Raw genomic sequence first — 25660 nt, 5'->3', positions numbered from 1 at the left:
TCCGCCTGCGATCGCCCCATCACGAAAACTCTTCCAGACGGCTTGGCCCCGGCTGCTCCACGGCTCGAGCTACCTCCTGCTGCTCCTCCGGATCCTGCGGGTGGTGGCAACGCCCTTTGATTGGCTTGCTGAGGGCACTCGGCGATCTTATGTCCTCTATCTCCGCAACGATAACACCGAAACGCTTGACCATTGCAATCCTTACCCGCATGCTCCTTCCCACACCTACGGCACGGGAACGTCCTGGCTTGGTTTCCATGATCCGTTCAATTTGATCCTTGGGTTGGAGAAGGTGCATTCTTGGCTTGGAAGTTCTGTCGCGGCCTCTTGAAGTTGGAAGATCCTCCACTCTCGTTCCTTTTCCTTGCAAGCTCGTAGGATCCACGCTGTAGCTGCTGTACCCGGTACAAGTCCGCGGCACTCACATATGCTTCCTTTAGAGAACTCGGCCTACTCACGGTTAAAGCCTTTCGTGTCTCGTAGTTCAAGCCAGCTACGAACTTCTCAACTTTGGCAAGCTCGGTAGGGACAAGCATCCGGGCGAAGCGAGCGAGCTCTAGAAACTTTTTGTGGTACTCAACTACCGATAAAGAACCCTGTTGGAGATGAAGGAACTCCTGGTACATTGCGGCTCGTACATGCGCCGGATAGAACCTCTCACGCATCCGATCCTTCAAGGCAGTCCGATCAAAGTCAGGCACCTTGAGACAAGTTGGGCCCTCATGTACCCACCACAAGTTGGCCTCGTGGCTGAAGTAGAACGTTGCAAGCTCCACTCGCCGCTCCTCCAGGCATCCAACAACAGAAAAGATCTTGTCAAACGTCCTCACCCACTCTTCAAGAACAACGGGGTCTTCCTCGCCCGCGGACGTCGGAGGTCTATGACCCGACACAAGGCGCGCTATATCTCTATGCCCGGTAGGCTGAGGAGGTGGAACGGGATGGTTGTTGTGTAACAACGCCTCGCTGAGGGTCTGCATAGTCTGCGTAAGCTAATGCAGATTCTGGGCAAGCTGTTCGTTCGTCGGGGTCTCCGGTGTACGTGCACACTAACGGGGAGGCATCGCAAAGCTTCTACAACAACAACACTGTTACCAACAAGACAACAAACAAGCAAATAACTGAAAACAACACACCGCTCACCGCGCATCCTAAGAATCCTAAGCCTGAACACTTAGACTCTTACGGTCGCTTAGGGTCTTAAACCACACTCAACCACTTAGAAGTCTAGACTCTATCATCCTAGGCTCAAACCTAAGCTCTGATACCAACTGTAACACCCTCGATTTCCATGCAAATTTAAACTTAAACATGCAAGATGTCTAACCACAATATAAGCAATCACAGCGGAAGTCTAACTATATAAAAACTGGAAAACGAAGAGTGTTATGCCACGTCCACGCTAAGGTGAACGCACAGGCGAAAACAACATCCACATCATCAGTCTAAAAGGGACAAGGTCAAACCATACACAAGTCTAAAATCCAACATAGAAGGCACACAGGCCCAAAACAAACTACAAAGCCTGAGGGATCTAGACTATCCTTCACTAGATCGCGCTCGCCACTACTCGGAACCTGAAAAGCACATAAAATACATGGGACGACGCCCGGTCAGCGAATAATGCTGGTAACACATCAATACGCGTCAATAGCATATATAGATAGATAGTTTATCGCAAAATCATTTCAAAATGGAATACTGTATATATAAGTTCAAAGCCAAAGATAGAAGTCAATCACAAGACTAAACACCCCTCTCAACAAGGATAAGGGAACACATCCCAAGACACATCCAGAAGTGACAACGATAAGACAAGAAAGACTCAAGGTGTATTCTACCATCACTCAATAGAATATCACCCGACATGCACAACACAAGAAGATAAGAGACACACAATGGCAACACATGCCTTCACGACATCACTCGTCACGAATAGAGAATTACACAACGGCAACACATGCCTTCGTGACATCACCCATCACGAATTGATATGCCTTCCTTATGCTTGGTTCCAACCTTATGGCTACCCCCAACCTTATAGCTAGTTCAACCCATTACCTCCAGGACCCCTGTACAGCCAAGTCCAACCTTATCCCTCCGAGGACCGTCGTCCCCATCCGCCGACAACCGCCAACAATTCCACCAATTCATAGTACACGAGGGTACCGATCACACCCTTTGGCAACACATGCCTCCCAAGAAATACGTGAACCCGACACACAGGTCACAAATTCCATATTTCGTCATGGCCACCACGAGGACCACTGACGTACCTTGTTGACTAATGTCTCATACCATTAATCGTGCAATCCAGGTACAACCACACACACAACACCATCATATGAATCAATAAACGGATCACAACGAAGATATGAAACCCTACTCAATCAAGGAAAGGATCACAATTCGACAACAATGATGATTAACACAACTCATCATCCACAATAGGAAGGAACAAACCACACACGCTTGCATTTAAACACCGAACTAGCATGCTTATCAAACGGGTAAACCAAACTTAGTTCCGAAGAACACACAAGACTCATCATGGTTCAACGAATCACAAGGTTGACCACTTAGCACGATTCAAGACACCAAAACTTACATGAATTCCTACCACATAGTTCTAGACATACGTAACATCAAGAAGACAGTCAAATAGTTCCACAAAAGAACATCGGGAAGTCAAAACATCAAATACCGAGTCAAAAGAATCACGGGGAACAAATCCCCGAACACCAACATATGTGTACGCCGCGGGTGGGGCCACGGGTGGACCCCCACCCGTGGTTCCGCACGCGGGAACCACTTCCCTTCACACCCGTACCCCGCGGGTGGGGCGGTGGTTGCCCTACCTGCTGTTCCTCTCGCGGGTACAACCTCTGTACCAAAAATATCCCTTCGGGGATTTTCAACACCAAGCTCAAATTCAAGTCCAAAACATGCCAAATCTCACCAAATACAACAAAATGACTTGAATCAAAGGAATAGCCAAGCAATGGCATACATGAACCCTATTAACAAGCTCTAGATATGCATTTTCACAAGACAATGCATCAACACTCGCATTCCATAGCAAAATCATCATATAGGTAAGCAAAATAGATTTTGTAGAACATGGGTTACCTCTTGTAGACTCAACTTTCACTTAAAACACTTCTCAAAGCCCCTATCAAGGTTCACCTTCAACACCCACTTCAAGAACACACCAAAAGATCATAAAGATTTCATCTTTAGGAAAAGATACCTTAGAAAACACTAAAAACACAAAAGGAACATATAAGTTTTAAAAGTTTCAAAATTTCGGGGTGTTACAGTAGGAATCTTGAAGGAGGATCTTGCAAGGCTAGGAGGCTCACCTTCTTGCTTGAAGAATAAGCTAGGTTTTTCTTAGAGAGATGTTAGAGTGTTTGAGGCTTAGGCTTGGATGATGAATGAATGAATTGTCTTGCTAGGGATGACTTGAACAACAATTCATGGGTGAAAAGCCACTTTTATCCTTACTAAGGTTGGCAAGAAAAGGGGACAAGGGTACAAACCATAAGGCACAAGGTACTCTCAAAAGACTTAAGTGACTAGTCCAATTCCAGTCCCTCGACTATTAAATTTCAGGATTTTTAGAAATGGATTAGCAAAGAAGGCTTGGATTAATTCTTCAATTAATCCTCAATTAGTATTTAGATTTACGGGGTGTCATATCGGGGACGAAGCTTCTTGTGAGTGGGGGGGGGGGGAGTGTAACACCGCCAAAACAACAAGACCTAAAAACAAGTCTTAACACATGCAGATTAACAACAAAACACTAGCACAACGGAAGATAGAAAGATAACTGGATAAAAGGAATCCAAAACGGGGTGTTATGCCACGTATACCACACTTGGCATACGCTACGGCGACAATCTGCAAGTGTATCACTATCCCCAAAATAACAAACTAGAACAATCTAAAGACATTGGCACACAGGCCTCAACAACACTGTCTAAAGATACAGGTGCTAAGCTACTGGCTCTAGACATCGCGCTCGACTACGCATCACCCGAAAGATGCTGGTAACCCACCAATACCGTTATGTATCATAAATAAGTAGATATATAATATGAAAACCATTTTCGAAACGGAATACATATATATATATATAAGTCAAAAGCCAAGATCAAAAGACAACACAAGACTCACCACTCACAAGGATAACACCAGGAACACGTCCCACCACAAAGCTTAACCACACACAAGGATAAAGACTCACCCAACGGCAACACATGCCAAAACACCACAAGACTCCGTGACTACACACGTCACGAGAGAAGAGAACTCACCACACGGCTACACAAGCCCTCGTGACATCACCCATCACGAGTTGATATGCCTTCCTTATGCCTTGTTCCAAACTTATGGCTACCCCCAACCTTGTACCTTCAAAGCCAACCATTACCTCCGGAAAACCCCTGTACAGCCAAGTCCAACCTTATTCCGCCGGGACCGTCGTCCCCCACCTATAACCGCCAACGAAAACCCACCAATTCACAGCAACACATGCCCGGATAACACAATGTTATCCCCCAATCACGTGGACTCAGCCACAACTCCATAATCACGTCACGGCCACCACGAGGACCGCTGCAATACCTTGGTGACTAGCGTACCACTAATCTTGCAATCCAGGTAGAGCCACACACGCACCACCACTCACACGAAACAAGCAACGAATTGCAAAAGAGGTATGAAACATGCTCAATCAAGAGACGGGTCACCACCCAACGACAACAACGACGCTAGCATTAAGATAATAACTAGCAAGCTCAACAACGGGGAAACTCAAGATAGTTCCGAGGAACACACAAGACACCACACGGTTCAACGAAACACAATGTTGAACACTTAGCACGATACACAACACCAAAGATCCTACATGGATACCTACCATAAAGCTCTAGACATATGAAACATCAAGAAGACGCTCAAATAGTTCCACAAAAGAACATCGGGAGGCCAAAAGATCAAAGACCGAGACAAACAAATCACGGGGAACAAATCCCATCTCAATACCATTTTGTTCCCCGCGGGTGGACCCACGGGTAGTGCCCCACCCGTGATCCCGCCTGCGGGTACAACACCCACAAGGCAACACGTTCCCGCGGGTGGTGCCCCGCCGGCCGTTCCGCCCGAGGGTACGCCCCTGTACCACAACAAATCCCTTCGGGGATTTTCTCCTCCAAACACAAATTTAAGTCCAAAACATGCCAAATCTCCCAAACACAACAAAATGACTTGAACCAAGGAAAATGCCAAGCAATGGCACAAAGGAATCCTAAACACAAGCTCTAGATATGCAATATCACAAGATAAATGCATAAACTCTCTCATTTCATAGAAAAACACAAATAGAAGCCAAGAAATCATATATAGGTAAGCAAAATAGGTTTTGTAGAGCATGGGTTACCTCTTGAAGACCAAAAGACTCTTCTTACACCACAACAAGCTCTCCACTAAGCTCACTAGCCAAACCAACTTCAAGATCAAACCAAAAGATCATAAAGATCCAACCTTTAAGAAAAAGACAACTAAGATTGAACCAAAAAGACTAGACAAGCTTAGATCATACCCTTCTAGATGCCAAAATAGAGGAAAGATTGAATCTTGGAAGCAAAACTTGGAATCTTGACAAAGGCTTCTTTTGGCTTGAAGAACAAGCTATTCTTCTATTCTAGAGAGAAGGTAGAGATATTTTCTAGGAAATGTAAGGGAATGAAATGAAGAAGTCTTCTAGGTTTAGGTTACAAAACTAGCTCTTGGTGAAAAGACAAGGATACCCTTACTAACTCTTAAAAAGTGTAAGGAACAAGGGAACTCCTCTCAAAGCACAAGGTACAACACCACTTAAAGATTGACTAGTCAAATACTAGTCCTTGAGTATCAAAAAATCAGGATTTTAGGAATCAATTCCTCAAAAGAAATAGAATTAATTACTCAATTAATTCATGGATTGGAGTGTGGATTTTTGGGGTGTCACAGGGAGAGGGTGTAACACCCCGTGTTACGGCCTTCTATCCTGGATTAATTATTTAATTAATTCCGTTAATAATAATTAAAAAAGATTTAATTTGGTAAGGATTCCCTTTAATTAATTAATGTGGTCCACTATGGATCATGGATCCTTGCCTAAACTAGAGTCTTAAGCCTATTAGGAATAAAGAGAGTAAACATTTTACTAGTCAGACTCTAATTAGGAATCCTAGACCTATATACCTGTTAGGAATAGAAAGTATGCTTTTACTATTCAGACTCTGATTAGGATTCCTAACTCTATAAATAGGGGATTAGAAATAAATTAGAATCCTTACGACCCATAGTTATATTACACGAATTCTGTGATTGAGTCTTGATAGAGCCCTCGCATAGGATTTATATTGTGCTTATTTGATAATCTTGATGTCCTTGATATTGTGATTAACTATATGTATGATCTCGTATTTTAATTATGTCTAAAGTCCTAGGGTTTATATCGTGAATTTCGTATTACGATGTTCTTGGTATATTTGGGTGGGATTATGCATGATCGGGTGTTGAGTCTAGTCTAGGATTTGTCCTTAGGGCTTTGCATATAGATTTCTTGATGTTCTTGTTGTTCCAGATGCTCCTGAACCATTATATTATTTATGTTGAGTCTTGGCATGTTTAGGAATCGTGTTAGAATGTATTTAGTGTGATTCTTGATTTAATTCCGTTAATTAAATCCGTGGCGTTTGTTGTTATGTGTTTAAATGTGTCGGAACATGGTTTCGGGTTTCACGAGTGATCCCAGGACAGAAAAGTTGCCTATGTACCAGTGGGGGTAGGTGGGGGGATGACCGCCCACCACCTACCCACTACCCGGCGAGCCCAAGCCAGCAGGCGGAGGCCTGCTCGCCAGCCACCCGCTGGAATGGTGGCTGCCCGCCGGTGGGTGGCTGGCGGGTGGTCATTCACCCGCCACCTACCCGCTGGAAAGTGGGTACGAGGCGTGGTGTTTTCCCTCGTTTGATGTTTCCCCGTGTCCCGTTGTACCGTTTGACGTGTATGAGTCTCGTTTAATATTTTGAATATCATTCTAGGAATTTATGTATAGTACGTGTCGTTGTTGTTTGATGTTATCACATCTGTGCATGTTTTTATAGCTTTTCTGATTCATTTTAGAAACAAAGTTATTGAATCATGTCCATTTATTACTTGATTTCCTTGCTTTCTCGTTAGATTATGTTTTTACACTTGTTTTGAATGCCTTACGGTGTTCGGTAGTGTTTTTCTTCACCATTACAGGGTGAGCGTGAGAGCAAGGGAAGAATTTCAAGCACGAAATGATCAAAAGAGGAAGAAGTCGAAGCATCAGCAATTCGACGCGTCGAAAAAATCCAGTAGCTTCAAACATCGCACATTTTGGAGGCTCGACGCGTCGAGATCGCGGAGAGACGTTAATTTGGAAGACTCCTAAATTGATGCCATCGGGTTTCTATTATAAAAAGATCATCTTCTATCAACCCTAGGGCCTCCTTTTTCTTCTGCGATTTCGGTGTTTTGAATGCAATCAAGAGCAAAGCACAAAGAGGACCAATTTGAAGATTTACAACTAGCTTTGGAATAGAGAACTAGCTAGAAAGATTCGGGAGAATTCTTTCACTCTTACTCTTATTCTCGTTGTTATTTGTTTATCTTTAAGCATTGAATTTACTGTTATTATGGCCATGAGCGGCTAAATTCCTTAGGGATTTTTGGGTGAATTTGTTTATGAACCTATGTGCCATGTTCGTTAATTTCTTAATATATTTATGTTTGGTTTTATGATTTGTGTTGCAATCTTGTTTTAACCTGTTGTTGTTGGTAATTAAAGGCCTAAATTACTAGCTTCATAGTCATATTTGTGTCACCAATGGGAATTGGGGCATAAATTAGGGCACACACGATTGCACCTAATGGTTAGACCTTGGGAAAGGGGAATTTATTAGGGGAAGTTTATTCTAGATTGTTGCTCATCGGGAGATGGTAGTAATTAGGAATAATTGAATGCTGATCTTCGATCTTATCGGGTGTTTAAGCCACGGGAGTGGAAATTCACTAGGAATAGAGATTACGGGAGTAATTCGATTCCACTTTGCATTCCCACACAGATCTTAATTCCAAACCAAATATTACAAACGTTAATTGGCACTAGGTGATTAAACATTGTGATCCCAAGAATCCCATTTTGCTCTATTGTTTACGAAACCTTAATATTTGTTTTATTTCTTGCTCGTTATTTTATGCAACCAATCAACCATCAAGTTTCGCTCAGACTAGCTCTTATGAGTAAGCGAGTAATTAGTGATTAGTACCCCATCTCCCTGTGGTTTGACTACCTGAATACTCCGGGAATTATTTGTTTGCAAATATACTACGCATCAAATTGGCACCGTTGCCGGGGAGGTGGCGCTACGTACTAATATTAGTGAAAGTTTTATTTTCGGAGTCTAGTCTTTTTTTTTAATTTTCTTTTCTTTTATTTTAATTCATTTTTATTTTCGCTAATCGATAACGAGTTTCTTGTGTTGAGTTGTGTTTCTGTTATCAGCGGACTTGGTGTTATATGCGAACTCGCTCTTCAGGGAACGAAGGATTAGAACCTTTTAACCCAGAGATCGAAAAGCGAGCCAAGTTCTTAAGAAAACAGGTTAGGATGGCGAACAGTGGAAATCAGAACAATCTGGCTCTCGATGGAGAGGGAGTCAATCAACCACTACGCATTAGGAGGCCCATTTCAGATTACGTTGCTCCAGATGCAGCAGGACATGGAAGTATCAATGTGCCAAGGGTTGATGCTAATAATTTTGAAATAAAACCGGCTATAATTCAGATGGCTGCTTCGGATCCTTTTGGTGGGTCACCAACAGAAGACCCTAATGCTCACATTGCAAAATTTCTGAGGATTTGCAGCACTTTCAAAATTAATGGAGTCCCGGGAGATGCTATCAAGCTTCGCCTCTTTCCATTCACTGTAAGGGATAAAGCTAACAGTTGGCTTGCCTCTTATCCGGCGAACTATTTTGAAACTTGGGACCAGTTGCACAAAGAGTTCCTTAAGAGATTTTTTTCCCATATCTAAGACTCAGAAAATGAGGAGATCTATTCAGAATTTCAGACAGTTAACTGGTGAGTCTTTGGCAGAGTCATGGGAGAGATTCAAAGAGATGAGGATACAATGTCCTCATCACGGTATTCAGAATTGGGATTTAATGATGTCTTTCTATGAGGGATTACTGGACAATTCAAAAATCCTAGTCGATGCTTCATCGGGAGGATCATTTGCAATCCTAGAGCCAGATCCAGCTGAAGAATTGTGGGAAAAGGTTGCGATGAATGGGACGACTTGGTATTCAGAGAGATCTCCCCAGAAGTTAATAGGAGGCGTGACTGAAGTTGATCAGATATCCGCTCTATCGGCTAAGTTTGATAATGTAGCCACTTTAGTTCAACAGTTGGCCCAGATTACTATCAAGAATCAAGCTTCAGGTAATGTTTCTAAAGCTTCTACTCCTCCAAGACCTGTAATGATGTGTGAGTTGTGTGGAGGAGAGCACAATTCAGAGGAGTGTCTCAGTGTTGATTCTCAAGCTACAATGGAACAAGTTGATGTGGTAGGGTATGGTAGTATACAACCGGCATTCCAACAACGAGGAACCTACAATCCAAATGCATCGATGAATCATCCTGGTTTCTCTTGGGGTAATCCAGCTGGGGCGGCTAATCCCCAGTACTTAAATAGTAGAAGTCAACCACCAGGATTTCAGGGGCAGCAAAATTTTAGAGGAAATCATCATGGATATCAAGTTCTAGTAAATCAATCCAAGCCTAATGTGGAAACACCGGTCCCGTCGAATATGGAATTATTGTTGGAAAAATTGGTTAAAGGTCAGTTAGAGATTACACAAAGGTTGGCTCGGATGGATACTCGCCAAAATATGGTTGAAAATCAGTTAGCAAATCAACCATCTATATCGAGTACTAAAGTCACAAGTAAGTTGCCAGCTATGCCCGAAAAACCAAGAGAACACATGAACGCCGTCACCACTAGGAGTGGGAAGCAATTATTGGACCCACCGTATCCTAATGGGGAACAAATTGTCAAGAAGATTCTAGAAGGTGAAAATGAGAAAGTGAATGAGGGTGTTATTGCTCAAGATAAGGAAGATGAGATACAAGAAATTGAACCCGTAAAGAAGCATACACCACCTCTACCCTTCCCACAAAAATTCCAGAAATCTAGGGAAGAGGAAAGAAGAGCAAACTTCTACAGTTTGATCAAGCAACTGGATATCACCATTCCTTTTATTGATGCTGTGACCGAGATTCCCTCGTATGCTAAGTTTTTGAAAGAGATTTTATCCAACAAGAGGAGAGCTGAGAATCATGAGACAATAGCAGTAAGTGAAGAATGTAGTGCTTTAATTCAAAACAAGCTTCCTCCAAAACTTAGGGATCCTGGGAGTTTCTCTATCCCTTGTGTTATTGGAGGATCACTTGTTCAAAAAGCTTTATGCGATTTAGGGGCAAGTGTGAGTTTGATGCCTTATTCTTTGTGTCAAAAGCTGCAACTTGGAGAGCCAAAACCTACATCCATAACTCTTCAGTTGGTAGACAGATCAGTGAAATATCCTATCGGAATTCTGGAGGATGTGCCAGTGAAGATTGACAAATTTTACATTTCGGGAGACTTCGTGGTTTTAGAGATGGAAGAAGATGCTAAAATTCCTATTATCCTTGGGAGACCATTCTTGGCAACCGCTGGAGCTATAATCAATGTCAAAAAAGGAACCTTAGTTCTTGAGATTGGAGAAGATAAAGTTGAATTTAATGTTTTTGAATTGGCTAACAAATCTTCTTGTCTTGATTCTTGCTTTTATGTAAACGAAATCGACTCATGTGTTGCAACTTATGAGAGGGGTAAATGGATCTCCAATGACCCTTTACAACTCGAAGGTGAAGATTCTACAAAGAGTGAATGCTTGGAGGATGGTACGAATGATGAGGAATCACAGGAATTGCCACTAATATTCCTTGCCTGTAACATCGAGGAAAAGGAACCACCACAGGTAGAATTAAAACCTTTACCAACAAACTTGAGGTATGCTTATCTTGGTCCAAATTCTACTTACCCAGTGATTGTAAGTGCTCATTTGAAAGATGATGAAACGGAAAAATTATTAAATGTGATAAGAAAACATAAGAGAATCATTGGTTACACTATTGATGATATTGTTGGAATTAGTGCTTCCTACTGCATGCACAGGATTAACTTAGAGGATGGGCGTAAACCCAGTGTTGAGCACCAACGTAGGTTAAATCCTACGATGCAGGAGGTTGTGAAGAAAGAGATCTTAAAATTGTTGAAAGCTGGCATCATTTATCCTATTCCTGACAGTAAGTGGGTCAGCCCTATTCACGTGGTCCCAAAGAAAGGGGGGACAACTGTAGTCCGCAATGAGAAAAATGAGCTCATTCCTACCAGGTTAGTCACTGGGTGGAGGATGTGTACGGACTACAGAAAGTTGAACGATGCCACCAGGAAGGATCATTTTCCTCTTCCGTTTGTTGATCAGCTGATTGAAAGGATGGCTAAGTACTCTTACTTTTGCTTTCTTGATGGTTTTTCGGGGTTCTTCCAGATCCCAATCCACCCTGATGACCAAGAGATGACTACGTTTACATGCCCCTATGGCACCTTTGCATATCGAAGGATGCCATTTGGGTTATGTAATGTACCAGCTACATTTCAAAGGTGCATGTTAGCCATTTTTTCCGATTTAGTTGAGAAGACTATGGAAGTTTTCATGGATGATTTTTCTGTATATGGTTCTTCTTTTGATAATTGTCTTGATAATTTGGATGAGGCATTAAGAAAGTGTCAAGAAGCAAACCTTGTTCTAAATTGGGAAAAATGTCACTTTATGGTACAACATGGGATTGTTCTTGGACACAAGATATCAGAAAAAGGCATTGAAGTTGACCCGGCCAAGGTGGAAGTCATAGAGAAATTGCCACCACCTGTTTCAGTAAAGGGAATAAGGAGTTTTCTTGGCCTTGCAGGGTTCTACAGGAGATTTATCAAAGACTTTTCAAAAATCTCTAAACCTTTAACTCAATTGCTTTTAAAAGATGCTAACTTTGTTTTTGATGATGCTTGCCTTGAAGCTTTCTGCAGATTGAAGAAGGCATTGACAACAGCTCCCATAATGTCACCGCCAGATTGGAACTTACCATTTGAGATTATGTGCGATGCTAGTGACTATGCTGTAGGGGCCGTCCTTTGTCAAAAGAAGGGCAAGTGCCTACACCCAATTTACTATGCAAGCCGTACTCTTGATGCGGCTCAGGTTAATTATGCCACAACAGAAAGGGAGATGCTGGCTGTGATTTTTGCTGTTGATAAATTTCGATCCTACCTGAACGGATACAAGGTCATTGTCCATACCGATCACTCAGCATTGAAGTACTTGATGAGCAAAAAGGAATCCAACCCAAGACTGATGAGGTGGACCCTTCTGCTTCAAGAGTTTGACTTGGAAATCATAGACAAAAAGGGAACAGAAAATCTTGTAGCTGATCATTTGTCCCGATTAGAGAGCCAAAACGAAGTGGCTGAAGGAGAAAAGATTCCAATCAATGATTACTTCGTGGGAGAGCAACTGATGGCTCTTCGTGCTTTTATGCCCTGGTATTCAGATTTGGTAAATTATGTGGTTTTCCAACAATTTCCACCAAATGCTTCTAGGTCATTGAAGAAGAAACTACAAACTGATGCAAAATTCTATCTTTGGGATGAACCGTTTCTATACAAGAGATGTGCAGATGGAATATTAAGAAGATGCTTGCCCGAAGACGAGGTAGAAAGTGTCTTAAAGCATTGTCATTCATCACCTTATGGAGGGCATTTTGGACCTTCTCGAACCGCGAAAAAGGTTTTACAGTCAGGATTTTATTTGCCCAGTATATTCAAAGATTCACATTCTTTCGTAGCTCGTTGTGATAAGTGCCAAAGAGTGGGCACAGTGGGAAGGAGAAACGAGATGCCTCAACAAAGTATTCTTGAAGTGGAACTATTTGATCTCTGGGGTTTGGATTTCATGGGTCCATTCCCCAAGTCTTTTGGTAATGAATACATCCTAGTGGCAGTGGACTATGTCTCCAAATGGGTTGAAGCCATTGCTTGTCCTACTAATGATTCCAAGGTTGTCATCAAGTTCATCAAGAAGAATATCTTTGCAAGGTTTGGGGTACCAAGAGCTTTGATCACTGATAATGGGACACATTTTTGCAACAAAGCGTTGGGGAAAGTTCTTGAGAAGTATGGAATTCATCACAGACTCTCTACACCATACCATCCCCAAGCCAATGGTCAAGTGGAACTGTCAAACCGAGAAATCAAATCCATTCTTGAGAAGGTGGTCAATCCGTCTGGAAAAGATTGGTCCACAAAGCTTGATGATGCATTGTGGGCGTATAGGACCGCTTTCAAGAATCCTATTGGAACTTCACCTTTTAGACTTGTTTATGGGAAACCTTGTCACTTGCCCGTGGAGTTAGAACACAAAACCCATTGGGCAGTCACGACGCTCAACATGGATTTGCAACTCGCAGGTGAGAAGAGGCTACATCAACTAAACGAACTTGACGAATTCAGGCTCAAAGCCTATGACAATGCGAAAATCTACAAGGAGAAGACCAAGAGGTGGCATGACAAGCACATTCTAAAGAGAGAAGTTGTCCCGAGAGACGACGTCCTTCTATTCAATTCAAGGATGAAATTATTCCCAGGAAAATTAAAATCCAAGTGGACTGGGCCACACAAAGTGATTAAGGTACATCCATCGGGTGCCGTGGTGCTTCAAGGAACACAAGATGAATTCACGGTCAATGGACAAAGGTTGAAGCACTACTATTCACCCGAGGAACCTAAGGTCAATGTGATACATTGCCTTCATCTCCCGACCTACATGTGACACCTGAAAGGAGGTACAGTCGAGCTAGCGACGTTAAACTTAGCGCTCCATGGGAGGCACCCCATGTTATCCTTTAATTTATCGCATTTTTATTTCTTGCTAATTATTTAGTTCTAGTTTGTTTTACAAAATTTGAGTGTTTTTTCTGGTTTCTGTGTCAAACAGCGGTATAGGGGTTGTTTTCGGCTAAGTAAAAAGGCCAAAAATCGACCTAGGCGAAAAATTCCATACTGGAATTTTTCGACGCGTCGAAACCATCGCGTCTCGAAAATTTTCCTACTGGAAATTTTCGACGCGACAGAACAGATCTGTTAAATTGCGACCGGTGGTCCGTTTTTCTCCCCAAACTCATAATTCTCTCTCAATCTCTCACTCGCCCAAGATACCCCAGGTCCGAATCCTCTGGTTCTCCTCTCCATTCACTTCCTAAAGCTACAAGGTAACAATAATCACTCTTTTCTACTTTCAATTTCTTGATTTGGAGGTGCATTTTTGCTCTATTCTTGGGTAGGCGCCCTACCCACGAATTTTTCCCCTGATTTTGAATTTTTGGTAGATAAATTGCCCATTGTTGATTACTAATGATTGATTGTTGCTATATACATGTTGTAATTGCTACATTAGAAACCATTGCACTCACATTTTGATTTAATTTTCTAAATTTCTTCGTTGGTTGTTTAAGCTCTATTTCACTTTGTTTTGATAGTTTTAATTCCTTATTTTAGTCTATGATGATTGTAGACCTTGCTTCTGATGATGGGTACCCTTGTTTTGTTGTGTGGTGAACTTGTGGGATGAATTTGATATGTCAATTTTACATAAACCTAGTGTTAACGTTCATGCCCACAAGGTGTTTGATTAAATGCCCAAGTGAAGTTTGTGCCCTTGATTGAAAAGTTTGAAATCCTTAGACTCACTTTTGATATTTTGGCTATAAATTCTAGATCAAGTACTTGAAAGTTTTGATTTATTTTTTTAGGTTTTTCCTATGGCACCAAGAGCCCGTCAACCATCCAAACGGCCAAGAGCCGAATCTTCGCAAGTCCGGGAACAACCACAACATGCTGCACAATATAAACGTTTTGTAACAGATGCAGCGGCTCAACGATACCATCAGTTGATGTCTGCCCGGCCCGTTCTAAAAGAACGTGGCGCACATATAGTGGTCCCGGAAGCGTGGAATTGGGCACCCCGATTCCTTGCTCAACCAGGAGATGCATTTAGCAATCTGGTGCGGGAATTCTATGCGAATGCAAAGGATGGCCTCGAAACTAATGTTTGTATTGTCCGGGGCGTTCCGGTCGACTTCTCGGCGGAAGCCATTAATGAGTACTACGGTACGCGTAATTACATGGGCGATGATTACTTTAATCGAGATATGGGTCGTGGCCACATGGACCAAGATTGGCTGAACCGTATTGCATAATTCTTCCACCCGACGGCCAAATGGAATATCAGGGGGGGTGTAGCCTCCCACATGGACTACAAGTATTTTAAGACTGCTGACAGGGGAATCTTGGACTTCATCAAAGCGAAACTTGTCCTAAATTCTCACAAGGGGACTGTCCGAAAAGACTTAGTGCTTCTTACCTACTGCATCCGGCAACGCAAGACTATTGACATTGGCCATATCATCAACGGCAATATCCGCGAAGCTGCTGATGCGAAGGGTCGATTCTACCTCGGCCACTCCTACCTCATTACGCATCTTTGCCAGCTGGCTGGGGTTCCTATTGATGAATCCCAGGAGGTCAAGTTAGCTCCACAAGCCTTCATATCTGAGCATTACCTAGAGAAACGCTACAAGACCGGTCAGCAATTCGGGGAAGAGGAAGACGATGAAGATGATGAAGGGGGCGATGATGCGATTGCCCCACAGATGTCTGCACCTGCACCTGCCTTCCCTCATGATTGGCAGGATTTCATGCGCAGAACTGATGAGGTGAACTGGTTCATGGGCACCTCCATACACCAGCAGAATCAGGCCCATCTCGGCTTCCAGCCGAACTTTCCACCACAACCGCCTTGGCTGCAAGATCCTCAGTACATCCCGGACTTCTATCGGGGATACTATCATCCACCACCACCTCCAGATACCGACCAGTAGAAGGTTCTACGGCAATACTCCAACTCCTTTTTCTTCACTTAATTTATTACATTGGGGACAATGTAATTCTCTAAGTGTGAGGTGGAAGGATTGAAGTATTTCCTTTCCTTTCCTTAGTCTTTGCACTTTAATTTTATTTAGTCTGATCTCGTATTCCATTTCGTTCCCTTCACTTGAATTCTTGCTTGAATGACTCATGTGCCTTTATTTCCAATAAAATGTTGGTCTTGATACTTAATTGCTCTCGCTCTCTCGTGTCGGGTAGTGGTTTGTTTTTGTGGAACTTGTTGCATCTCATTATGCCATGGATGAAATCAAAGTGTAACACTTCAGTGATTTATTTTCCTTGTTAATATACTTGTCACCCACTCATAATCGGACTAATTTCTTAATCTAGTGGTTAGTGCGTGTGCTAGTGAAAGTTTATGTGGAATTCCGACAATTAGTTGGCTTACGAAAGCTTGTCTCATTACTCCTCAGGTTTAGTCTAATTTTCGCATATATTGAAATGATTTAGGCCATTCTTTGTAGCTCATAGCCTTTAAACCTGTCCCTACGTATGTGTTATCCTTTGTGTCCCCTTTGAGCCTTTTATTTTCTTTATAATAAGTGCTAAGCACTTATTACCTCTTCGTGATTATATATATTTTTTTCTTTGAATTACCCCCATATTATAACCTATAGCCCTTGGCCAAATATTATCCTTCCACCCTTTGAGAGAATGTAACTTTTGTCTTTAGAAATAAATCTTATAGAAGAGAATTCTTCTTTGGAGCTTACCTTAAGAGCAACTCGGTTATTACTTGCTTGAATAAACCCATTCTTTTCTCATTTAGTTTGCAGTATTGGTATGAAAAAAAAAAAAAAAAGAAGCTATTATGGTCTTTCTTCATCCCAAATAAACTCAAATCCAATGTTGATTGAGTAAAATCCTTATATCAATCCCCTTATCTTTCAGAGCTATTATGGTCTTGATAAGTTGCCTTTTTGCTCCCTTATTCATCATTCGTATTTCTATTCTAAAGATTTAAAGCTATAGATAATTGTGTCATTCTCTCTCTTTGTTATCATTCCTTACCTTCTTTTTTTTCCCCTATGAACCATGACCCTTAGCCCCATTACAAGCTTAATAAAGAACTATTTGATCTTTACATGCAATGTTAGTTCTATTCAGGAGGAGTAGGAAGGGCAAGCCTAGGATGTTTTTCTGATGTCGTGTTTTGCAAAAACCTAACTGAGTACGTGTGCACACTAGATTTCTCACTACTAACAATCTGGGTGCTTGTATGTTGGCTTGGGAGTAGAACGCGGGTGCCAAGCTGAGATGATTCTGGAAGCATGTGTCCTGTAGTGAGTTGTCTTGTGGTTTGCTAAGTTGTGCACGAGAAATTGGGAGCGATCCTTGTGTTTTGACCTGCGGTTTGATTCAGTGTTTTGCTTGAGGACAAGCAAAGTCTTAAGTGTGAGGGGGTGATGTTATCACATCTGTGCATGTTTTTATAGCTTTTCTGATTCATTTTAGAAACAAAGTTATTGAATCATGTCCATTTATTACTTGTTTTCCTTGCTTTCTCGTTAGATTATGTTTTTACACTTGTTTTGAATGCCTTATGGTGTTCGGTAGTGTTTTTCATCACCATTACAGGGTGAGCGTGAGAGCAAGGGAAGAATTTCAAGCACGAAATGATCAAAAGAGGAAGAAGTCGAAGCATCAGCAATTCGACGCGTCGAGCCCTTGCCTCGACGCGTCGAAAAATTCCAGTAGCTTCAAACATCGCACATTTTGGAGGCTCGACGCGTCGAGATCGCGGAGAGACGTTAATTTGGAAGACTCCTAAATTGATGCCATCGGGTTTCTACTATAAAAAGATCATCTTCTATCAACCCTAGGGCCTCCTTTTTCTTCTGCGATTTCGGTGTTTTGAAGGCAATCAAGAGCAAAGCACAAAGAGGACCAATTTGAAGATTTACAACTAGCTTTGGAATAGAGAACTAGCTAGAAAGATTCGGGAGAACTCTTTCACTCTTACTCTTATTCTCGTTGTTATTTGTTTATCTTTAAGCATTGAATTTACTGTTATTATGGCCATGAGAGGCTAAATTCCTTAGGGATTTTTGGGAGACTTTGTTTATGAACCTATGTGCCTTGTTCGTTAATTTCTTAATATATTTATGTTTGGTTTTATGATTTGTGTTGCAATCTTGTTTTAACTTGTTGTTGTTGGTAATTAAAGGCCTAAATTACTAGCTTCATAGTCATATTTGTGTCACCAATGGGAATTGGGGCATAAATTAGGGCACACACGATTGCACCTAATGGTTAGACCTTGGGAAAGGGGAATTTATTAGGGGAAGTTTATTCTAGATTGTTGCTCATCGGGAGATGGTAGTAAATAGGAATAATTGAATGCTGATCTTCGATCTTATCGGGTGTTTAAGCCACGGGAGTGGAAATTCACTAGGAATAGAGATTACGGGAGTAATTCGATTCCACTTTGCATTCCCACACAGATCTTAATTCCAAACCAAATATTACAAACGTTAATTGGCACTAGGTGATTAAACATTGTGAACCCAAGAATCCCAGTTTGCTCTATTGTTTACGAAACCTTAATATTTGTTTTATTTCTTGCTCGTTATTTTATGCAACCAATCAACCATCAAGTTTCGCTCAGACTAGCTCTTATGAGTAAGCGAGTAATTAGTGATTAGTACCCCATCTCCCTGTGGTTCGACTACCTGAATACTCCGGGAATTATTTGTTTGCAAATATACTACGCATCATTGTTATGTCTTGATTGTTATTGATTGATTATGTGTTGATTGAATGGTGATGAGTATCGTGGTCATTGCGCAATGGCCGGTGTGAATGATGATGATAATGATGATTATGAGATTGTGATTGGTGGAAATGAATTGTTGGCGGTTGGCAGCACTTATGCCCGGTCATTGTACTAAAGGTACAGGCCTAGCGGTTACTGTGCTAAAGGGACAAACCCACCTTAGACCTGCTTGCCATTGAGCATGGGTCAGGTTATAAGTCTTACAGTGTCATGTCAGGGCTATATGCGTTGACCCCTTGATATTGGCACTAGAGGTGCGGATCATGTGAATGGCACTGTGGCACCATCTTGATATGTTGGTGGTTGATAGGTGGTTTGTCGGTGGGTGCATGTAGTTGCCCGGAGGAATAAGGGGAGCCAATATAAGGGTGCCCTGGAGGTATAGGTTGGAACTGATATAAGGACGGAGGGGATCTACAAGGTTGGAACTTCGTATAAGGTTGGAAGATGGATTGTGTGCCTTGTTGATTACTTGATAACTGTCCTGAATGCCTTTGTTGTCTCTATTTGATATTTATATGCTTATCTGCCTGTCTTGTCTTGTATAGTGTTCTTAGGACACATGTTAGTCTTTATGATTATTCTATACCGTTGAGTCTGTTAATGTATCTTGAGTCTTGATCTTGGATCTAAACTAGAGTCTCGTAAGTATATATGTATTCCAGTTTCAAAATGAGTTTCTTATATCTACCTATATTGTACTTAACGTGTTGGAGTGGGTTACTAGCATTATTCGCTGACGGTTGTTACACCGAATGTTTTTCAGGTGATGAGCATTAGTTGCGGAGCTCGCTAGTCAGAACCCTGGGACTTAGCTTAGTTAGCTCTAGTATTGTAGATGGCCCGCGTGCCTTGGGTTGTATTTGAATATTAACTTACGAATTAAATATGCATTGGTTAGTTTAGCCTGCACATCTAGGTTCTCAAACCTAGGTGTGGCATAGCACCCCGACTCTTATGGATAGTTTTATGCTCTGTTTGGGATAATTAATGTTAGTTGCATTATTTATATAAGCTTTAATTATTTTAAAAATTAGGGGTGTTACATAAATAATGTAAGTTAAATGTAATAGTGTTTACATATAATTTTACCTTTTCTAGCTCGAATGTAATATTATGGTTGTGATGTAGCTTATTCTCCATTTTGTTCAATCAGTTATCACATAGCCTGCACATTAAAGAATAACATTATATTTTTCCCAATAAGTATAAATAGTCAGTTTACATACTCATCTAACATTATAGCTGTAACACCCCACTTTTTCGAACTCTTAATCATAAATCTAAACCACAATTATCATAAACTAAGCAGCGGAATTAAGCTAAAAGTTAACTAGTGGGAATGTCACCGCCACAACTACCACTCCGTGGTGATTGCACATGCTAAGGGGTAGAACGAGAAATAAAATAAATATCTGATATCCATATTAAATGCTGAAAAACATAAGGGGAAAAGTCACCCCAAAAGTCTACATCCTCGAAAGTCTACAAATCAACAAAGTCTAGAATCTGGAAACAAGGTCATCAACATAACTAGAGTTTAGACATCTCAAACTACGAGACTAATCAAACTCGATCTCTTCTCACTGTTGGGCCCACCTGAAAGGGGTTTTGCAAGCAACACATAGACAAATAGGAAAACACCCGCTAGCACGAAGCTAAGTATAACCACACTCAACCCTGTAAAGCATTATAGCATATACTTTGAAAACATTTGATTTCTCTTGTAAGCGGAAAACTCATTGTAACACCCCGTGTTACAATCCCTAAAACCAATTAATCATTTAGGGTTCTCATCCTTGATCCGTACGACACGCGCACTAGATCAGAGGGTGGCAGCAACCGAGGCCACCTTGGGCACTCGCGGGGCGTCCAGCTCAGGAGCAGGAGACCGAGGTAGACCCAAAACCTTTCTATCATAACACCACCAGAAATCCAGTCTACCCCAGCTAAGGCAAAACGTGGGGCCACATTCCTAACCAGGAGGCCAAGATGCGGGATGCCTAGGGGTGAAAGAATGGATTAACACACCGGGCTTCGGGGACGAAGCCCCTCGTAAGGGGGGAGAGTGTAACACCCCGTGTTACGATCCCTAAAACCAATTAATCATTTAACAAATTACCCAAAAGAAAGAATTAAATCACAATAATTAATTAGGAAAGGCCCACCATAGTCCATGGGCCCTTATCCCTAAACCCAATCCTTAGTCCCAAAAGGAATAGAATTAACAAGCCTATAATATTAGTTCATAATTAGGACTCCTAAATATATAAATAGGGGACTTAAGAGGCACCTAGATCCCCCCACCACAATAATCCCCCACCACACAAGAAGTTCCAAGAATTCCCCTAGGAGAAATCATGAAAGAAGAAAGCTTCAAGAAAGACCCTTCATAGCCAAGGAATTAATTAAGGCTAAAAGGTAACCCATGTCTCAACAAAACCTATTTTCATATTATTGTGTATTGATGAATTGTGATATTATTATTGATAATTGATGGGATGATTCCATGGGTGATCTTGATGATGAAAGGTTCTTGATAATTATGATGTTCTTGATGATTATATGATGTTCTTGATGATTATATGATGTCCTTAATGTTTGTAGGATGTTCTTGATGTTTATGTGATATTCTTACCGAATCTTGATATTAGAAGATGAATTGTGTCCTTGTTGATTTAAAAATGATTAGAACCCTAGGTTGTATCGTATGGAATTATTCTTGGTATATTGGGTGGGAATTCGCATGATTGGGTGGTGATTATGTTTAGAAAAGCATGATAGGTTATGTGCCATATGTTTCTCGATCTTTGATCCGTTAATTGTCTACGTGTGTTAGCAATTGTGTTTGAAATTAAAGTGTCTAAGCATGGTTTAGGGTTCCACAAAGGTTCCCGGGGCGTTTTTGGTGAAAAACAGTCAGTGGGGGGTAGGTGGGGGTAGGGGACCCGCCACCTACCCGCGGCCTTCTTGGGCAACACCGGCAGCGGGCAGCCGGCGGGTGGGCAGCTGCCCGCCGGGCACCCGCTGCCCGGAATAGCTGCCGCCGGCGGGTGAACCCTCACCCACCGGCTACCCGCTGGTTTGTACCCCAATTTGGGATTTTGGCTTCCCCGTTTGATGTTCCCCCGACCCTTGTGGTGTCCCAACGGACTCCGTCTATCGTGCCTATGTCTAGTTTGATATTTCGGGTACCGTTCGTAGGTTGTATGAGTCTTATATATCGCATGCTAGTTGAATTGGTATCCCGTTGACCTAGGTGAAAGAAGTGTGAACCCCTTAGGAGTATTCTTAGTATGTGAAGGATCACGCATAGGTTTTGTTATACGCTTTCTCCCCCTTCCCAATGTGCTAATGTGGGTTACATGTGTTTGCTATGTGTTATGTGTGCATGATACCCCAATTCGGTTGCGATCGGATTGGTTATTCCTGAGCTGCGGTTCAGAAGCTGGCTGCGGTCAGATTTACACTCCCGGGCTGCGGTCCACCGTTTGGTTGCGATCAAACGTTTCTACATGAGCTGCGGTTCATATTTCCTGGCTCCGGTCAGATGACATACTCTTGGGCTGCGGTCCACTGTTTGGTTGCGATCAAACTATGATGAGCTGCGGTTCATCGGTCGGTTGCGATCGACCCCTCCGTGTTGCGATACGGGGCAGGGTGCTGCGGGGTCGTGTCAGAGCTATATGCGCTGACCCTCATGTATGGGCATGCGATTGGTCATGTGGCGCCAACAAAGTGTGCTATGTGATGAGATATGGAGGAGTTGTTGTTATGAGTGCCTTGGGGATGTGACTATGGGATTCATATTGGGAATCGTATATGTTGGGTTATGATTATTAATTGTGCTTATCTTATCTGTCTTGCCTGTTGTAAACTGTATATGCTTGGTATAACTGCTGTCTGTGCTTAGCCCAATCTGTTGAGTCTATCCCTGTTTTAAAAGCTAGAGTTCGTAGGATATATCTTCATGTTCAAAATGGTTTTCGTATATCTATATATATATCTATATGTATTGTATTTCAACGTGTTGGAGTGGGTTACCAGCATCTCTCGCTGAACATATATATTTGGCTTTCAGGCACTGATGAGTAGACACCGGAGCGCGCTAGAGATTCGAGGCATAGTGTAGATAGTTTCCCTTTCGGCCTGCGTGTCATTTACATTATTACGGAATTTAGTTAGTTAGCCTGTGCATCTGAGTTCTCCAGATCAGGTGTGGCATAGCACCCCGTACTCTTGTATCGTATTTTGGGATTTTATGAGATTCTATCTTTATTATATAAGTTTTAAAAGTCTTGAAAATCTGGGGTGTTACAGTTGGTATCAGAGCCTAAGTTTGACCCTAGGATAAGACTCTTAAGACCGGACTTTAGGACATTAGGCTTGAACTCCAGGTATTTAGGAATATAGGACTCGGGAATTTTAGGACGCGCGGTGTTATTGTGAAACCTACACATAAACCCCCTCACTTCATTCCTTCCTTGTCTAAAGAAAACCTTCCTCCGCTTATCACGTCAAAGAAGGACACCAAGCTCTTATTTAATGTTCTTATAAACATTGACTCAGAAAGACGATAGCATGGCACCCAACAGAAGACAATCAAGGACTCCAGAACCCACTACACACGACCCCCTGACCCAAACACTACGACAACTAACGCAAGTCGCCAGGCACTATGCGACGTAGCTCTTCGCAACAACAGGCCCCCGCCTCCTCCATCAAACACGAACTCAGACGTCGCCCGACAAGTTTCAAATCATCGACCACCCACGTTCTCAGGAGAAGAGGACCCCTTGATCCTGGAGGAATGGATCCGGACCCTCGACAAAATCCTCGGGTTAGTGGAATGCCCAGAAGAACGTCGCGTAGAGATAGCCTCGTTCTACTTCGGACACGAAGCCGATCTTTGGTGGATCCACGAGGGTCCCGCTTACCAACAAGAACCATGGTTCAATTGGGAAAACCTCAAAACATGACTACGAGAAAGATTCTACCCAACACACGTAAAGGCATCCATGTACGAAGAGTTCCTCCATCTAAAGCAAGGGACAGCCACCGTCATGGAATACCACAAGCGATTCCTCGAACTAGCGCGCTTCGCACTAGAGCTAGTCCCCACCGAAGTAACAAAAATAGAAAGATTCGTCTCAGGCCTCAACTTCGAAGCCCGGAAAGCACTAGTGGTAAGCAGACCTCGGACACTCAACGAGGCTTACTCCAGTGCCGCCAATCTCTATCGAATCCAACTACTCCAGCGCGGGGTTCAGGAACAGAGACGAAATAGGAACACCGGAGGGGGAGCACCATCAGTAAAAAGAACAAGGAACGACACCAACACAAGACCAAGCAACCTGACCAACCAAAGACCGTCCCTAGGGAACACTGAAGCAAACCCAAGGAGCTTCCCTTGCCCAAAATGCAACAAAAGCCATAGAGGGAAAGATTGCATGGGCAATCCCTGGCGATGCTTCAACTGCGGAGAAGAAGGGCACAAGGCCTTCCGGTGCGTTCAACCCCAAAGGCCATGCCCCACCACCACAGGTCAACACGGAGGCACCACCCACCAAGGGAACTACGGCACTCCCGGGAAAATATTCGTCATGAGCCGCACTCAAGCCGACCTCGGGAACGAGAGCAACCTCGAGGAGGGGAACCTAACCCCAGAAGACGAGGACCACGCAAACCCCGCAAGAGAAAATCAAGAAGACGAATTCTGTCTAGGATAAACCGGCAATTCCTTGTAATCACCTTCATAGAAAAATTAATTTAGCGATTACTTTGGAATTTTATAAATAAAAGATTAGATTAAAATTCGATCCTGCTTATAAAGACGAAACCACAAATTATATAACAAGCCAAGCCTCCCATCACTAGAAGACAAAAGAGGGAAAAAGACAGGGACCACACCATCAAGAAAAGCCTAGTGTTGCCAATAGGAATTGAACCCTTGACCTCCCATATACAAAACCAAAGCCTTGACCACTAAGCTATGAATGTTTCTTAAAACCTCAAGGGAACACTTTCTTCTTAAAGCCCTACAAGTCCCTAAACCCACAAAAATCCCCAAATCAAAAACCCTCTTCTTCTTCCTTCCCCCCCCACCCCCCCCCCCCCCCCCCGCTTTCTCTCCTTCACCCTTTCCACAAACACACGGCCGCCCTCCCTTGACGTCGGAAACCCGAGACCGCCGCCACCAGCGACCAAGCCATGACCGCCCGCCCAGGTCGTAACCACCGCACGCCGCCGCTGCCGCCGGAGGGAAACCGCGACGCCAACCACCGCCCGCCGCCCACCTGGGCGCTACCCGCTGCCGCACACCACCCAACGCCACCACAACACCGTCACCCGCCCCCCCACCGAGCCGTCACCTGGACTCAGCTCGCCGTCACCGCCCTCGCCAACGGGGAAAACCGCTCGCCGGAAAATCACGCGGAGAACCGCCGGAAAAAGTGTCAACCATCAAAATGCCGAAGAAACCCCTCAGAACCCGTACCCCGGAATGGAGCAACGCCGGCTACACCGTGATAGGAGGTAAAGCCCTGGAACCCGACCAATTTTCTCCAGAATTGGTTGATATGCTTAACCACCAAGGGCTTTTGGATACGTATCTCACCATCAAGGGGGATACGTATCCCGAATTGGTGAAGGAATTCTATCAACACCTAGTGGCCACAAAATGGGGTGATAAGCTAGAAATC

The 25660-nt window shown here is 42.9% G+C and overlaps 1 protein-coding gene across 1 annotated transcript; it reads right to left on the bottom strand.

The window, feature by feature from the left end:
- Nucleotides 1-266: 266 nt before the first annotated feature.
- Nucleotides 267-980, bottom strand: LOC109172925. Its single transcript, XM_019322204.1, has one exon. It carries the CDS (start codon nucleotides 978-980, stop codon nucleotides 267-269), a length of 714 nt encoding a protein of 237 aa, XP_019177749.1.
- Nucleotides 981-25660: the final 24680 nt, after the last annotated feature.

The sequence above is a fragment of the Ipomoea nil genome, unplaced genomic scaffold (assembly GCF_001879475.1).
Source record: "Ipomoea nil cultivar Tokyo-kokei standard unplaced genomic scaffold, Asagao_1.1 scaffold0019, whole genome shotgun sequence".
Taxonomy (NCBI): Eukaryota; Viridiplantae; Streptophyta; class Magnoliopsida; order Solanales; family Convolvulaceae; genus Ipomoea; species Ipomoea nil.
Note: the sequence above shows the minus strand (reverse complement) of the source record. Positions and strands in the feature narration are given on the sequence as shown.

What these genes read in the sequence shown, in the direction of transcription:
- LOC109172925 (XM_019322204.1), bottom strand. Translation starts at nt 980, where the DNA reads ATGCAGACCCTCAGCGAGGCGTTGTTACACAACAACCATCCCGTTCCA.